General features: G+C 38.7%; 1 protein-coding gene across 5 annotated transcripts in view; it reads left to right on the top strand.

The window, feature by feature from the left end:
• The first annotated feature begins 192 nt into the window (after window positions 1-192).
• The window catches only part of NPHP3 (nephrocystin 3), a 52,116-nt gene continuing 35,140 nt past the window's right edge, over window positions 193-17,168 (top strand). For 3 of the 5 annotated variants that reach the window (XR_004677390.1, XM_034994805.1, XM_034994796.1), the window contains exons 1-9: window positions 193-625; window positions 2,424-2,549; window positions 3,061-3,211; window positions 5,643-5,795; window positions 7,043-7,176; window positions 8,608-8,768; window positions 12,348-12,504; window positions 14,526-14,600; window positions 16,705-16,878. Coding sequence is in view for 4 of the 5 variants with exons in the window: in XM_034994805.1 (XP_034850696.1) it covers window positions 230-625; window positions 2,424-2,549; window positions 3,061-3,211; window positions 5,643-5,795; window positions 7,043-7,176; window positions 8,608-8,768; window positions 12,348-12,504; window positions 14,526-14,600; window positions 16,705-16,878 (1,527 nt within the window). In the remaining variant the exon portion in view is untranslated. The remainder of the gene's footprint in view (window positions 626-2,423; window positions 2,550-3,060; window positions 3,212-5,642; window positions 5,796-7,042; window positions 7,177-8,607; window positions 8,769-12,347; window positions 12,505-14,525; window positions 14,601-16,704; window positions 16,879-17,168) is intronic. The other 2 variants (XM_034994787.1, XM_034994778.1) reach the window with 2 other exon arrangements.

The raw sequence follows: 17,168 nt of genomic DNA, 5'->3' as shown, positions 1-17,168 counted from the left end.
CCCCTCCATCCTGCCCCGCCTACCTTGCGCTCTGTCCCGCCCCGTCCCGCTGCCCCTCATCCATCCGCCCCGCCCTCCTTGCTCTGTGTCCCGCCCCTTCCTGCTGCCCCGCCCCACAGTCGCGCCCGCCCTGCGCCCCGCCCCATCCGTCCCGCCCCGCCCCGTCTCGTTTGCCGCGTCCCGCCCCCTCCTGGTACCCCGCTGGCTAGTAGGGGCGGCCACAGGCGTAATGGGGACCGCCTCGTCGCTCGTGAGCCCCGCGGGCGGGGAGGTGATCGAGGACACTTATGGGGCGGGCGGCGGCGAGGCCTGCGAGATCCCGGTAGAGGTGAAGCCCAAGGCCCGCCTGCTGCGCAGCTCGTTCCGCCGTGGCGCGGCAGCAGCGGCGGCGGGGGCAGGGCCCGGGTCGCTGCCCCGCGGGGCGGGTGGCGGCGGGCTGCTGGGGGCTAGCTTTAAGTCTACCGGCTCGTCCGTGCCCGAGCTGGAGTACGCGGCGGCTGAGTACGAGCGGCTGAAGAAGGAATACGAGATCTTCCGGGTCAGCAAGAATCAGGAGTTGCTGTCCATGGGCCGCCGCGAGGCCAAGCTGGACACGGAGAACAAGCGCCTGCGGGCCGAGCTGCAGGTAACGCCGCGCTCGGGTGCGCGCCTGGGGCAGCCGGGACGTGGAGGAGCTGAGAGTCGGGAAGGCCGGTGCACGCCCGGGCGCTGCCAGGCTGGACTCTGGACGCCTGACTCTGCCCTCCGTCCATCCTGTCCCCTCTGCAAACCAAGTAGTTTTGAAAGTTGAGTAGAAACCGCTCTGCATTTTAATTTGAGGGGACATGTTTCTTGGGGGTCTAAACTGAGTCCTTAACTAACCCCGCCCCTCTTCTATTTCTGGTCCGTTCATTCACACACCGCGAAGCAATTAGCCTGAAAGTGTCCTGAAGCAGCAAATGCCAATCAGCAGGGGACTCCAGGGAAGTAGGTCAGCCCAGAGCACACGGACACACAAAAGACTATGGTGACATCTGTCGAAGCAACTCATCAAACTTTCCCTAGGAGTTTTTAACTCCACTCCCCGCCTCCCCCCTTAAATTTTACATACCTCTCAGTTTCTTAGCGTGAAGCTTTTGAGTTTTAATGATCTTGAAGTGAATTTTTATGAAATGATTTTCACCATTTTAACTGCTGTGATTGAAAACGTTCCCTAGGTGTAGTCAAATTACCTTAATCCATTTGATTAATTTACTCAAAAAACAATTATTGCGTGGGCTCCCTGTAGTAGATGTATTTTGACTATCAAAATAGTATATAAAGCAAAAGGTTCCTTTTCTATGACCACAGTTGTAAGACTCTGTGCCATCAGTTTGGGGACTCTCTGAGGGTTGTGATTTTACTGTTTTGTTTTTTTAAACTGTGGAAGAGACACCCCAGGTGTTCCTGGGTTCATCACAGTTAAAATGAATAAATACCTCAGACTGATTTTTCTGATAGGAAGAGCCTTCTTCCTTCTAGACTAGGCATTCTAGTCACCCCTCCCCCACTAGCTGTTGTATTATTAGACTGTTATCTGGGAAGAACTCCTTATCAGCAGTCTACCTGTTGTCTTACCAGTTTTCTTACTGGGCAGTCTTGATGCCCTTGCGTGTGAAAAATGGACCTGATGCATTTCAGATACCTGATTTCATGCTCCCAAGCCATTGTCCAGTGGACACTGCACATTATAGGGATAGGAAAAAGGGCTGGATCAACCAGGGCAGAGTGCAGTAAGAGCTGACAAATGTCACAGTCTCAGGTTCCTCCTGTTACCTTATGGAGTAGTTTTGAAAGTTAAATAGAAACCACTCTGCATTTTAATTTGAGGGGACATACTCTCTTGGGGCCTAAACTGATTTCTTAACTAACCTGCCCCTTTTCTTATGTAGCCCTTTTGATTCCTTTCTCACATATCTAGGCATTAAAAAACTCTTCTGTATTTATTTAACCCATTCAGTCAGACATTTACTGGAGGCCTTCAATGTATCTGGCACCAAGAGGGCTCTGGGATAGCAAAATGAGGAAGACATGGAGCCAAGGAGTGCATGGTTATGCAGAATTAATTATCCCTCAAGTTAAGCCTTATAAATTACACTTTCTGTTCTGTTAAAGATAGGAAAACTGAGGCATGGGAAGATTAAGAATTTGGCACAGTATTTCAAAGAAAAAGTATTAATTTCTATTAAAAGTTTAGTGTTGAAGTGTCTTCATTTACTACAGTTCAAGCATGTTTGCATTTTTTTTCATTCCATGTTTGAATAAAATGGCAATATGTAGTTCTTGATAACGTAAAATAGTAGATTATTACAATTCTGAGATATGTATATAGTATGTAGCTAGGATAATGTGAAATTTGGGAGGAATACTATTTTTGTTAGAAATAACAAGGTCCATTATTTCAGGCCCTTCAAAAAACTTATCAGAAAATACTTCGGGAAAAGGAAAGTGCTTTAGAAGCAAAATACCAAGCAATGGAGAGGGCAGCGACATTTGAACATGACAGAGATAAAGTGAAAAGGCAATTCAAGGTAAATTCCTTACATTTTTACCCCCAAAGTGACATAGAATAAAAACAGCATATTTTAAAAGTTTATATAATGCTGCATAGATAAATAGAAGTGAATGATGTAGGAGCCCTGAAGGTTCTAAGAACCAGAGTAGAGCACTTCTTACATTTTTGAGTTGGACCTGGTAAACTTGAGATTGCTTCAAGGAAGAAGTTTTAAAAAGTGAATATTGCAATAGGAAAGTATTTCCATATGGGGGGAAAGGCATTTGGAAATATTTGGGGATATTTTGTATGGGAAGGCATTACTGGCATCTAGTGGGAGGGGGACAAATTTGCTAAATATCAGCAGTGCACAAGACAGCCCCATGCCACAGACAGGGCTCCTGCCAGAATTCCAGCGGGTTCCAGTTACAAAAAAGATCAGGACCAAATGAATATTGGTTTTATGAATGAAAGATTTTTCTATTGAGTTGATGACACAACCTTTTGATTGTGGAAAAGGTTTCAAAATTGATATTTGTCTTTTAAAGATTTTTAGGGAGACCAAGGAAAATGAAATCCAGGATTTACTGAGGGCTAAGCGAGAGTTGGAGAGCAAACTTCAGAGGCTCCAGGCTCAGGGCATCCAAATATTTGATCCTGGAGAGTCTGATTCAGATGACAACTGTACAGATGGTACTGGTAAATTTACTTCCTATGTATAATATTTTGAGCCTTCAGTATAGGTGTAATGATATCGTAGAGCCAACTTTGAATCCTTTTATAAGTTACAAGTGGTTGCTCTTACAAATAGAGTTGCACTTTCTCCCTCTCTCTCAGCTGTTACAACAGCAATTTTCCGTAAAGTCCACGACATTGTTAGGTGCCAGGTTTCCTTCTGTCTTAATTGCTCTGCCAAACTCACCCCATAGCTTTTCTCTTTCTGGTGTAGGACAGCTCCTCCAGGTCTCACCATGACATCTACATTTTAGCCAAGGGAAGAGTAAAGGGAATCCTTTCCTCTCCTTGAAAGCACACTCTGAAAGGTATACAGATTACTCCTCAAACCCCATTGGCCAGAACTACAAGCAGGAAGACTGGAAAGTGTAAACATTAGTAGGAGAGTCATGTATCCACCTAAATTTGAAATTCTGTTACTAAAGGTAGAAGGGGAGGATGGGTATTGGAGGGACAGTTCATAGTCTCTGTCACCTTATTTTTCCACATAATGATATATTCTTTGCAACTATCCATTAGAATATCTGCATGATATTCCGCTGAGTGGCTTCCATTGCAGTTTTGTAAGCTACTCAGAAAGTTTTTATTTTATAATTAAACATATAAAATACGTTTTTTTCTACAAATAAAGAAAAGCGTGGAGTCCTAGAATGAAAGGGGCTCCCGTGTTCCAAGAAAATATTAATAAACTGTGATTGATACTGAAAAATGAAAAAGATTCTATTGTAAATGCAGTGTAAAAATGCAGTCTCTCATTTATAGGAAACTGCATTTTATTCTTTTTTTTTTTTTTTGAGAGAGAGAGCATGCTAGCAGGGGTTGAGGGGAGCTATGGGCAGAGGAGAGAGAGAATCTTAAGCAGGCTCCACGCTCAGCATGGAGCCCAACTCAGGGCTCGATCTCATGACCCTGAGATCTTGATCTGAGCCGAAATCAAGAGTCCAGTGCTTAACAGACTGAGCCACCCAGGTACCCCATGCATTTTATCTTACAAACTGATATTGAAGTAAAATACGGCAACTGATAATTGCCTCTTAATTTGCATTTTAGAACCACTGGAGTCTGACCAGCATCCAAGGATTTTTATTACCAACTTTTGAGGGGAAAAAAAATGAAGTAATTCTTACTGGATTTGAGTGGCTAAGAGGATGCTCTTATGCCCCCACATTCATCTTAGTGGTTATTTCAGTGTTGACATATGTTAAAATGTACAGTGTTTCCAAACTATTATATTGTAATTGCCTTGGCCAGTTAAAATTAATATTTCCTCCTAGGTCTTTCTTCATATTTTGATTTAAACCTGAAGAGAGAATGCTTGAGGGAACATCACTCATTTCACATTCAAAGACCTACAAATAATAATCTTATTTTTGCCAGAGATTGAGCCCATTACTAGTGTACTCCTATTTAGTCAAGGATGCGTGTAGATATTCTGGCAAATGTAATTTATTTAAAAAAAATATCAAAGATCACCTGGGTGGCTCTGTCGGTTAAGCATCTGACTATTGATTTCAGCTCAGGTCATGATCTCAGTGTCCTGGGATCAAGCTCCACGTAAGGTTCCATGCTCAGCAGGGAGTCTGCTTCTCTCTCCCCCCCCGCCCCGCCCCCCACTTTAAGTGCTCTCTCTCTCTCTCTTTCAAATAAATAATAAATCTTTTAAAAAAATCAAGATGTTCATAAGTACCTGTTGATTCAGACATTAATTTTGTTACTCTGGGAGGTTAAAGAAGATGTACTTTTTACATCCTTAGCTTACATCCTAATGAATTACCAATCTTAATTACAGGTGTGTTGGTAATGGTCTTCCTTTGAAATTCTCTCCTTCCAATTTTACACTGACACCTAAACCATAATGTTAGAAATGTTTAAAATTTTTGTATGGGGATATTTTTAACTGCTTCTGTTGTTACAGTTCCTTTGATTGTTATATAATTTATTTCTTTTCGTCTTTCTCTTTTTAATCCCCTCTTTGAATTTGAGATGATAACCAGAATTATGTTAACCAGCACCTTAGAACTTGCCAGAAGTTGGTGACAGAGTATTTTCAAAATCATTAAAGATTGAATATTTTCTGTATTTATAATATTGGAGCATTTTTTAAAATTAGAAATCCTGTTTATGCTGGAGTAGAGGGGGTGGGAGGGATGGGGTGGCTGGGTGATGGACATTGGGGAGGGTATGTACTATGGTGAGAGCTGTAAATTGTGTAAGACTGATGAATCACAGATCTGTACCTCTGAAACAAATAATACATTATATGTTAATAAAAAAAATTAAAAAAAATAAAGAGGAAAGGTGGATGTATTAAAAAAAATCCTGTTTAGTATATGTGATAACTTTTTGAACATTCAGTAATTTGGTTTTCATAAGATGAAATCTCTTGCATTTACAGCTGCTGGAACCCAGTGTGAATACTGGACCGGAGGAGCCTTGGGAAGTGAACCTTCCATAGGGAGTATGATCCAGCTTCAGCAGTCCTTCAGGGGCCCTGAGTTTGCCCATAGTTCTATAGATGTGGAAGGACCCTTTGCAAATGTCAACAGAGGTAACACATGCCATTTGCCAATTACCTTGGTAGTGACTGTTCAGGTACTATAATCTTGTGTGTACTGGAAGAAAGACCATCAGCAGGGCAGGAGATTTTTATCCTAGGTGTCTTCCACTGCCAAACCAGCATATACTGGTGCTGTCACTGACAAAGGGCTCATTAACTTACATCTTTCACATTGGGATCCAGGTGATGCTCCACAGCCAGACTGGCCAGTCAGGTTCTAAAAACTTAGCGTCCGGCCTGAATTCTAGGTGTTACCGTTGATCAGTGACAATCTAATGTAGATTAACTGAAAAGCAGGTCTTGGTCTTTTCCTCCATGTCTTTGATGCTGTTAAAGGTTGGAGAAGGTTGCAGAATGGAATATAAAACCTCACTTATGCAATGTAGTATCCTTAGTCAAAAGAATATTTTCATTATTTTTATATAATTTGGTGTCCAAACAGCTCTAAGGTCTGTTCAGAATTTCAATACCAGGGGCGCCTGGGTGGCTCAGTCGGTTAAGTGGCTGCCTTCGGCTCAGGTCGTGATCCTGGAGTCCTGGGATCCAGCCCCACGTCGGGCTCCCTGCTCAGTGGAGAGCCTGCTTCTCCCTCTCCCTCTGCCTGCCTCTCTGCCTACTTGTGCTCTCTCTCTCTCTCTGAAATAAATAAATAAAATCTTTAAAAAAAAATTTTTTTTCAATACCAGTGCAGATCTGAGTGTTATAAGTAGCTCCACTCTTTTTTCTTAAAACTACAAAATTGTCTATTAGCAAAATGAAAATAATTTTTTAATTATGACTTTTGAATTAGCCAAATATGTCTTAAAATGTTCTTTCTCACTAAATAGCATTACATCTTATGCTATTCTTAAAGTTTCTTTTTGACTTAATATATCTCAAGAATAATAAGTAGGTAAAACTATAGGCCAGCCTGGGAATGTAGGCTCTCCTGAAGTTGCAAACTCATTGAGCAGCTCACGTAACATAGGTTCAAGATACCTGACTGGAATCAGTGGTGCCCCAGCAACAAGGACCACTGGCAACATTGATTGCTTTATTCCCAAGGATAGAATTTGAGGGTAGAGAACTGTTCACCTTCTAATATGTTATTCCAGAAACTGTGTCAGTATTCATGAGTGAGATCGGATTCCATTCTACCTTGCCTGTTGTGTTTTTTCAGACTTTTAAAAAAGTCATCTTGTCAGATGTTTTTCTGGTGATTTTCTTTTTCATGACCTTATGGTAAATTTTACTTTCAGATGACTGGGATATTGCCGTAGCTAGTTTATTACAAGTTACTCCCTTGTTTTCACACTCTCTGTGGAGTAACGCTGTCAGATGTTACCTCATTCATACGGATGAAACCCAGCCAGAAATGGATCTTTTCCTGAAGGTGAGGATGTTTATAAATTCTGATTTAAAAGACAAGTCGGTATTGTGTCCCTTTTATGATACTACTACACCTAAACCAAGTAGCTTACTACCTACCAGATTATATATCTTAAAGAGCAGGAAGGATTTAGAGCTTTTCTTTAGAGAAAATCTTGTTCAGTTGTTATCAGTACATTCAAATTAAGTCCTTGGAATGTTATGCTTTTGAATGCTTTATTACACGTTCTCCACAGTGTTTAAGACACATGTTGATAGTGCCTGCTTTAGTTAATATCTGCCCACTCTAGCATTGAATCTGTTTCAGGCTGTAACATAATTTAACCCTTATCATGGTTTTTAATTTTTCAAGGTGGCCATTGGAGTTAACCTCAGGCAGAGGTGGGCGTAGTACATACAGCCTGTGGGCCAGAGCTAAGATTGCTTTTTACCTTTTTAAGTGGTTGGAAAAAAATCCAAAGAAGAAGAATGTTTGTGACATGTGAAAATTATATTAAATTCAAATTTTAGTGTCTATAAATAAAGTTTTATTGGAACACAAGTAGGCTTATTCATTTACATCCTATGGCTGCTTCACACTACAACGGCAGAGTCAATTGCAGCAGAGACTAAATGGACCCCAAAGACCTCTGCCAAAACATCCAAATTGTTAAGCTGTTACTAATTTGTAAGAATATTTGCCTTCTACAGAAAAAGTTTGCCAACTGCTGTTCTCACTGCATTTGAAATAAATCTGCGTGTCACATGTGATACCCGCTGAATTAACATTCTCCAGGGTATTGAGTAAGGAACTTATTTAGCGTTCCTTTTTTATATTATTCAATTTTGGTAAAAAGATTAACTCTTTTGAAAACCAAAGTTTCTACTCACTAACTGAATATAGGTTATTACCAAACTGCAAACTGATGTTAAGGGAATTCCTCATTTATTGCATAATAATAAGTCATCATTACTTAGTAACCTAATTTGTTATAGACCAACATAGTTTTCATTTATACCTGTTTGCTTTAATGTTAATAAGATATCATGGTGGACAGTTTTTACTATACAGATTCATGGATTTATGTTTTCCACTCTTTGTAACAATAAAGCAGAAATCATTTATTATAATAATAATATTAAATACCAAAGGAAAATAGCCTAACATTTTTCTTCATTGGTTTAGGTTTTATTATGAAATAAATCATTTTCAGAGCTAGGAAACAGCCAAGTTACTAAGCTCTTATTATTTTTGTTTTAAAGGAAACTTGCCTTTTCTTTTAAAGATTTTCTTTAAAATATGATTATAAATATTTTTAAGTTTTAAATAAAAAAATATACAGCATAACCTGTTCTAAAACATGTTTTTTAAGTAGTATGAAGCTGACTTGATCTTTAGTTAAATAAGCTGTGCTTTTATTATGTTTTCATTTCTTTTGTTTTAATTTCTTTTCAGGACTATTCACCTAAACTTAAAAGAATGTGTGAGACAATGGGATATTTTTTCCATGCTATATATTTTCCAGTAGATATTGAAAATCAATACCTTGCTGTAAGAAAATGGGAAATTGAGAAGAGTTCATTAGTTATTTTATTCATTCATTTAACTTTACCAAGGTAAGCTGAAAATTCTGTCACTTATTAGGGGAGTTGTAAATAGAATTGAGATTGCCAAATGAACTTCAAAGATAAGTCGTAATTGCATTCTTATAATCAAAAACAATCCACAAAATTTAATAAATTTTTTTACTTTTCATACTTAAAGAATTAAAATTTTACACTGAGTTGTTTAATAGGTTTCATAAGGTTAACATTATTAAAGTAAAGATCATTTTAATCAGGGGTAGCAAACTATGGCCCTTGGGCCAAATCCAGTCAGCTGTTTTTATAAATAAATTTTATTAGAATATAGCTATATTCATTTATTTATGTATTTCTACAGCTGCTTTCACACTACAACAGCAGAGTTAAGTACTGTAGTTACAACAGAGACTGTGTGTGGCCCACAGAGCCTAAAATGTTTGCTCGCTGGCCCTCACAGAACAAATTGGCAACTCCTGATTTCAATAATCAGCATTCACCTTCATTATTTTCTTTCTTTGAATACAAATTGAGAGCTACTTGAACACTATTATCAATGTTAAATCAAATTTTTAATTCTTTGAGGAGCTTACTACTTAATTCCAGTAAAGTGAGCAATTTTCTTATAATGTGAATATAATTATACCAGTGAGTCTAGTCTGCAAATAAAGATTTTCCTTAACCCACTAGATACATAGTAGATATAAGACAAAATACGTTTAATAAGAGGTTAAGTTTTCTTTCTACATTTGCTGTCTGATTGGCTTTAACCTTTCCAAAGCATTTTTGTCTTTATTGAGGACCAGTTCTGACCTCACCTGTGTACAGAAGTATGTGGAGCCCTAGGCTTTATCAGACACCCTGCAGTGTAATCCATCATTCATCCTTAAGACTGCCCAGTGGCCAGGGAGCCACCTGGTCAATGAACCTAACCCAAAACAACTTTAAGGATTCTTTCCACTTGATTGCCTTTAGTTGGGGTTCTTTTCCTCCCTTACCCCTTTCCTTTTCCTGTTTTTTCTTTTATATTTATTAAGGATATATTCTGTTTTATTTTTTAATATCTGGGTAGTGTTTTATCTCTGGTGGTAATATATGTCATTTGTTGTTTTCCTCATTAATTCTTTAATCCTTGAAACCATCTTGTTTTTTTCTTTTATCTTTTATCCATATTTAGTTAATAAAATATTGTACATTATTATACTTTTAACATTTATTTTTATTTTTCTCATCTTAAATTCCTCTTAATCTTTTACCTGTCATTTCTTTGATATTTAATTACTTTGCTGGGCAGATTTCAGTTTATCTTCTTCAACTAAAATTGTATTTATTTTATATTCTAAAAACTTTATTCTTCTTAAAGAGTAAGAATTTTAATTTCTAGGGGTGCCTTGGTGGTGCAGTCAGTTAAGCATCTGACTCTTGGTTTTGGCTCAGGTCATGATCTCAGGGTCCTGGGATTGAGCCCCGCATAGGGCTCCACACTCAGTATGGAATCTGCTTAAGATTCTTTCTCCCTCTCCCTCTGTCCCTCCTACCTCACTCTCTCTCTCTCTCTCTAAAATAAATAAATTAATTTAAAAAAAAGAATTTTAATTTCTAAAATTTAATTATTTCTTCATCTCTACTTTGCCTTTATTTTGCTTTAATTTTTCTTATTCCATCTGCTGATTATTTTATTTCCTTAATGTTTATTAGGAGCATGGCAGTAATGGTGGGCTTCACACTGTAAACGGGCTGGTAGAGCTTTTTTTTCTCTCAGGTTGTTCCTTCACCTCTCATGATGATTCCTCCATTCTTCTCAAAAGATGAATCTAGAAACATGTCCCCTGAGCAGTACCCAGTAGTCCTAACAACTTCACTCCCACCAAAGACTGAACAAAATCCCAGATAATCCCAGATTTCATTTGAGCTCCACATGTCAATTCTGTAGGGAGTGATTTTAAAATAGGTACATGTGCCCAAAGAGATGCCCATTCTTTGGTATTCACATGGCCACAAACTTTTCTCCCAAAGCAATACAAAAGAACCGTTAAAATCCAAAAATTATATAGAACATAGAATGATTTTTTTTTTAAAGATTATATTTATTTATTTGAGAGAGAGAGAATGAGAGACAGAGAGCATGAGAGGGAGGAGGGTCAGAGGGAGAAGCAGACTCCCTGCTGAGCAGGGAGGCCGATATGGGACTTGATCCCGGGACTCCAGGATCATGACCTGAGCCGAAGGCAGTCGCTTAACCAACTGAGCCACCCAGGCGCCCGAACATAGAATGATTTTAACAAGGGAAAAAATCTATGGTTTGGATTGATTGGATTGGCACAGAGCTATATAATTGAATAATACTCTGTCTTATATTGGGGCTGTACTCGAACATATTATGTAAATTCTGAATCATGTAATAGCTCTCCTTTGCATATACACACCAATTTGCCTCTCTAGACAAACTTCATTTAATGCTTTTTAGAAAGGGGAATTGGTTCCAATTTTCCTTGCAGTGTAGAAAACACTGGTAGATACTTCCAAGATTATTCTAGAATTTAAATTATACTGAAAACTGTCGTTATGGTACCCTATAGCAAAATTAGAATTTTTTTTAAAGATTTTATTTATTTTTTATTTATTTGAGAGAGAGAGAGAACACAAGCAGGAGGGAGGGACAGAGAGAGAGGGAGAAGCAGGCTCCCCACTGAGCAGGGAGTCCGACGTGGGGCTCGATCCCAAGACCCTGAGATCATGACCTGAGCCGAAAGCAGAGGCTTAACTGACTGAGCCACCCAGGTGCCCCCAAAATTATAATTATTTTTCACCCTGTACCCCAGTTAAGATTTTACTAGCTATCTGACCTCCCCCATCTGCCTCTGGATCTCTTTCATACTGTATCTTGGGTATAAAGATTCAGGTCATTTAGGTCATTTATTGGATGAGAAAGTCTAAAAGACTAGAGAAGAGAAAAATCTTGAAGCATTGGGGTTAATAATGTTTGTATTTTAATTTGGAAATTATATATTTGTAAGTGGAATTAGGTTTCCATTTATTTGTAGTCTTATGAGACTGGTCCATTATTTTGAGCCATGTTTACAGTATTTTTGAGGGTTTTCTTGTTGCTAGATTAAAAAAATTAAAGTTCCTAATGCTTTAAAATTCAACTTAAGGGGCGCCTGGGTGGCTCAGTTGTTAAGCATCTGCCTTCGGCTCAGATCATGATCCCAGGGTCCTGGGATCGAGCCCCTCATCGGGCTCCCTGCTCCGCGGGAAGCCTGCTTCTCCCTCTCCCACTCCCCCTGCTTGTGTTCCCACTCTCGCTGTCTCTCTCTCTGTCAAATAAATAAATAAAATCTTTAAAAAATAAAGTAAAATAAAAATAAAATTCAATTTAATGCAGAATTTATTGTACCTGTTCTCACTGTCTGCCAATAAACGCATTATTTTTTATGACTAAGCTGGAAAAGAGCTATAAAAACATCCATTTTTGGAAAGCTGCACTTGTTCTGTCCCTGGGCTGCTTCCTGGCCCCTTGTCATTGCTGTAAAGTCCCATTATTGACACTTAGGTTGACTGACTACTTGCTGCCATAGCTCAGTGTAACACAAGAAATACTGATTTCCAATCTAGCTTGTTATTGGAAGACTGTGAAGAAGCTTTTCTGAAAAACCCTGAAGGCAAACCACGATTAATTTATCATCGCTTGGAAGATGGGAAAGTCAGTTCCGACTCCGTCCAGCAATTGATTGATCAAGTTTCTAACCTGAACAAGACCAACAAAGCCAAGGTAAAATTCATAAGGTTATTTTTTTTTAAGAACTTGCTTGGCCAAGGGAAGTGTTAGAACAAAGGCCATGAGGTGGGAGTGAGGAAGGGGAGATTAGTAGGACAGTTAACTGGGAGCCAAGGGTAAAGAACCTTGGAGACCATTTTAGAAACCTTGTTTTTTTTATTTGGAGTGAGATGGTTTTTTTATTTGTAGTTTTTTTTTTTTTTTTACTTGAGTCACTGGAAGACTTTAAGCAGGAGCAGAAGAAATGCAATTCTGACAAGAATGTTGTTATGCTGCTGTGTTGAGAATTGATTGGTTTGGAGGTAGGGGAGAAGGGTGGAGTTGGAGAGCTCTTGCAGTCACGAGGTGAGAGATGCTGGTGGCTTGGACCAGGGTGGTGATAGAGGAAGTGATGAGAAACAGGAATCTGGATAAGTTGACAGCAGAGCCAATAGACTTAGTTGTGGACTGTGAGAAAAAGAGAGGACTAAATAGCAGTACCCAGCTACAAAGGATAAGATGTGAGTGGACAAATCAGATTCTTTTCTGTTCCTTTTTTTCCTAAGTACTGAGTTCTTCTGTCTACTGTTGACCAAGGATCAGTGTAAGGAAGAGCCTTTTCATAGTAACCTTTTCTAAGAGCATTGGGAAAAGCAAAACAGTAATGATGAATGTGAGAGATTTGATCAGTCCTGGATGCATGGTGGAATAATTTTTAGAACAGATTGCAGGCTTTGCCTTACTGCACACTGAGATAACTTGAAAATGTTTACTGTTCATGTTAAGAATATAGTTGAGGGGCACCTGGTTGGCTCAGTCAGAAGAGCACGCAACTCTTGATCTCGGGGTGAGTTCAAGCCCCATGTTGGGTGTAGAGATTACTTAAAAATAAAATCTTAGGGGTGCCTGGGTGGCTCAGTTGGTTGGGCGTCTGCTTTCGGCTCAGATCATGATCCTGGATCGAGCCCCGCATCGGGGTCCCTGCTTAAATGGGAGTCGGCTTCTCCCTCTCCCTCTGCCCCTCCCCTGGCTCCTGGCTTCCCTGGCTCTCTCTCAAATAAATAAACAGAATCTTTAAAAAAATATATTAAAAAGAGAGAATACAGTTGAAAACAACTCAGATTTGTACATTGTTTTTATTTCTCCGTGCTCATGCAAGAAATAATATCAAATGTGAACACAAGCATTTTTTTACATCATTTAGTATTGAAAAGCTTAAGACCAGCATAAACTAAAGAGCCTAACACAAAAAAAGTGCATATTTTTTATAATCTCCAGAACCATTTCATTCTTTGCTTTAATTGTTTTAGTATGAGCCTAGTCCATAGGCCCCAAGAGGAAAAACACTGATTCTTCTTTCCGATCTTTATTCTATTTTATTCTTTTAACAATGAATACACTAGGAGGATGAATTTATTTTATAAAAATAGGAGTAAAATAAGATCTGTCTACCATGATTATAAATGTAAATGCAAGATAAACTTCTACTCCAGTTCACTTGATGTGCTTTGTAAAACCATTGTCTTTATCAACTATTAATCTTTTATTAGCAACATACATGTTCTCTATAGGTAGGGCATTCTTCTTTCAGCAAACTCAGAAGACTACTGATTTACACAGCCAAGTACCATTTTGCCTTTTTGTTTTGTAGAATTATAGCTTTACTCTCATAAAAATTGATGTTGATGTATTTTGAAGGTTATATATATTGAATGGCATGGAAGTACGTAAGACAGAATTTGGACACAAAGAAAAAAAGTATACTTTTTGTTTTATTGAGACATTGTACCCATTGTTCACAATAAATCCCTCCTGTTACCTTGAACAGGTTATATAACTTGCTTCAGTTTCCTTTTCTGTGAAATGGAGGTAATATTAATAGTGTCTCCCTCATAGGCTTGTTGTGAGGACAGATGAGCTAATATGTGTAAAGTACTTAGAATGATCCCTGACAACACAAATTCTGTAGAAGTATTTACCCCTTCTTGTTACTATTGTTTTCTTCATGTTGTTGTTGAACTTCTTTTTTTTTCCAGATCATTGATCACTCTGGAGATCCTACAGAAGGAGTATATAAAACTTATATTTATGTGGAAAAGATTATTAAACAGGTAAATATGCATTCTTTATAAGATTTCATTTGAAATACTCTAAGGGGCGCCTGGCTGGCTCATTCGGTAGAGTACGCAATCCTCAATTTTGGTCGTGAGTTCAAGCCCCATGTTGGGCATAGAACATACTTTAAAAAAAAATTCTAAGACTGTTTTCCATAAAGTTGGGTTTTCCAGTAAAAACAACTTCCTTGTTTTTTTGAAAACAATTCCTGGGAAGAGTGCCATAGTTTCTGGTGATTGTCTATCCTGTGGTATTATCATAGTATTACTAGTACCATGTTTCTTTATCTGTTATCTGTCTCACAAAGCTATTTGATGCCTCAACACCTGATTAAGTGTAAAATAGATTACAAAAGTGCTAGATAAAAAGTATAAGTATTTGAGGGAAAATATTTATCTTATTCAATAGAGTCTCCTCAGGTTTTGTTTGCACCTTGAATTTTTATAAAGTAGAAAAATCCTAGGGACACCTGGGTGGCTCAGTCGGTTAAGCATCTGCCTTCAACTCAGGTCATGATCCCGGGGTCCTGGGATGGAGCCCCATGTTGGGCTCCTTGCTCAGCGGGGTGTCTGCTTCTCCCTCTCCCTCTACTGCTCCCCCTGCTTGTACTCTCTCTGTTGAATAAATAAATAAAATCTTTAGAAAAGCCTTTTCAGGGGCGTCTGGGTGGCTTAGTTGGTTAAGCATCCATTTCGGCTCAGGTCATGATCTCAGGGTTGTGAGATTGAGCCCCACCTGGGGCTCTGTGCTGGGCATGGAGCCTGCTTAAGATTCTCTCTCTCCCTCTCCTCTGCCCTCCTCCCCAACCCACCCCTCCAACCCCGCTCACATGTGCACACGTGCATGCTCTCTCTCTCAAAAAAAAAAAAAAAATCCCTTTCAAATTTATCCACTACATCATTCTTACAGCAGAGAGGGGTAAAATCATACCTCTAAGGGTCCGAGGTCATGGTCATAGACAGTATCTCAGGCTGAAAGTTTCTATGACATCTCAAGTATTATCTTGTAAATTTATGTGAGTTACATATTCTGCTTAATGTTATACTTATGTTTATTTTTAATATAAAAAATCATTTTAAATTATATATTATCAAAAATGCTAATGATGATAAGAAAAAGACCCCCCCCCCCACCTTAAAAGTAGAATGGGCACAATAGAAAGATGTACCACATTTAGCCTGCAGTTTCCTATACCTGCTGATATATCGTCTGGGGTGCCAGAGATTCTATTTGAGAAGTTAGGGATTAGATTATCTTTTCTAATTAACTTGTATTACAAGTATGGAGATTTGTTATCAGAGAGAAAGAATGAGCCCCAAAACATGATAAGACTTCTGGCAACACATTTTGTATAGTGTTCTTTAATATAAAAACTGACATCAATTTTGATCTTCTCGATAATCTTATGAATTTTGGGACCCAGGTAAATAAAATTAACTGAGCAGAATAAATGGTAGCAAGTGAAAGTGGACATATTTGCCATCTTTACTGCTTGAAGAGCAACATATTTTCAGTGATATAAAGACTAGATATCATGACACAGATATTTGATATCAAGAAACCCCATCTTAGTAATTAAATTCTTATAAAAATGTAAAGCAGCATATTTCTTAGGCATTAGCACAATCTTTAAAATGATTCACCACCCAGATGTAAGCAAATATATTGTGTAACATTTTTCAGAAAACAGATCCCCAAGAGTCAAATGCCCCTCTATTTTTATCTGACAGTTGTTTTGTTTTGTTTTGTTTTAAATGTAAGCACTGCCCAGTGTAGGGCTTGAAACCATGACCCCAAGATCAAGGGTCATATGCTCTACTGACTAAGCTAGCCACGTTTCCCAATTGCACCTCTAATTTTATTAAAAGCTTTTTTTTTTATTAAGAATTTGGTTTTTGTGTATGTTTGTCATTTTAATATTTCTTTATTTCTAGTGGTTTTTTATAGTTATAAATTTATTCTTTTAGGTACTATACAAAGGCCATAGGTTTGGACCTGCCCTCCTCAGTAGGTGAAACCCACCGTATACCTGTGTGCTCACACTGCTACAAGGTGTTAACATTCTTTATTCATTGTTGTGTGCTTGCTTTTGGTGTTCAGGACATCCTGGGCTCTGAGAACACAGACCCGGAGACTAAGGATTTGGGCAGTGAAGATTCTGTTCCAGAAGATGATGATTTTGGTGATGTTCTGTGGGACATACATGATGAACAAGAGCAAATGGAAACTTTTCAACAGGCTACAAATTCAGCCCATGAGTTGGGATTTGAAAAAGTAAGCATTTGGAGTTATTGTTCCAACAAACATCAGTCACCACTTAAAGCTCTATCATGATTGTGTTTTTACCTAAATACAGTCCAGGTTAAACCAGATTACCTCAGTACTTATTAGGGAGTTGGCAAAGTTATCTTGATCCCAGGACCCCAAGATCATGACCTGAGCCGAAGGCAGACATTTAACCAACTGAGCCACCCAGGTGCTCTAAGAACGAATGTTTTAAGGAATATTATCATAGCTATCAGTAACAGCAGTATTTCCATAGAAATTTTATAATTTAGGCTGTC

The sequence above is a fragment of the Mirounga leonina genome, unplaced genomic scaffold (genome assembly GCF_011800145.1).
Source record: "Mirounga leonina isolate KUSES-001 unplaced genomic scaffold, KU_Mleo_1.0 Mir_115, whole genome shotgun sequence".
In the NCBI taxonomy this organism is placed as follows: Eukaryota; Metazoa; Chordata; class Mammalia; order Carnivora; family Phocidae; genus Mirounga; species Mirounga leonina.
The sequence above is the reverse complement of the archived record's forward strand: the minus strand, read 5'-3'. Positions and strand labels throughout refer to the sequence as shown.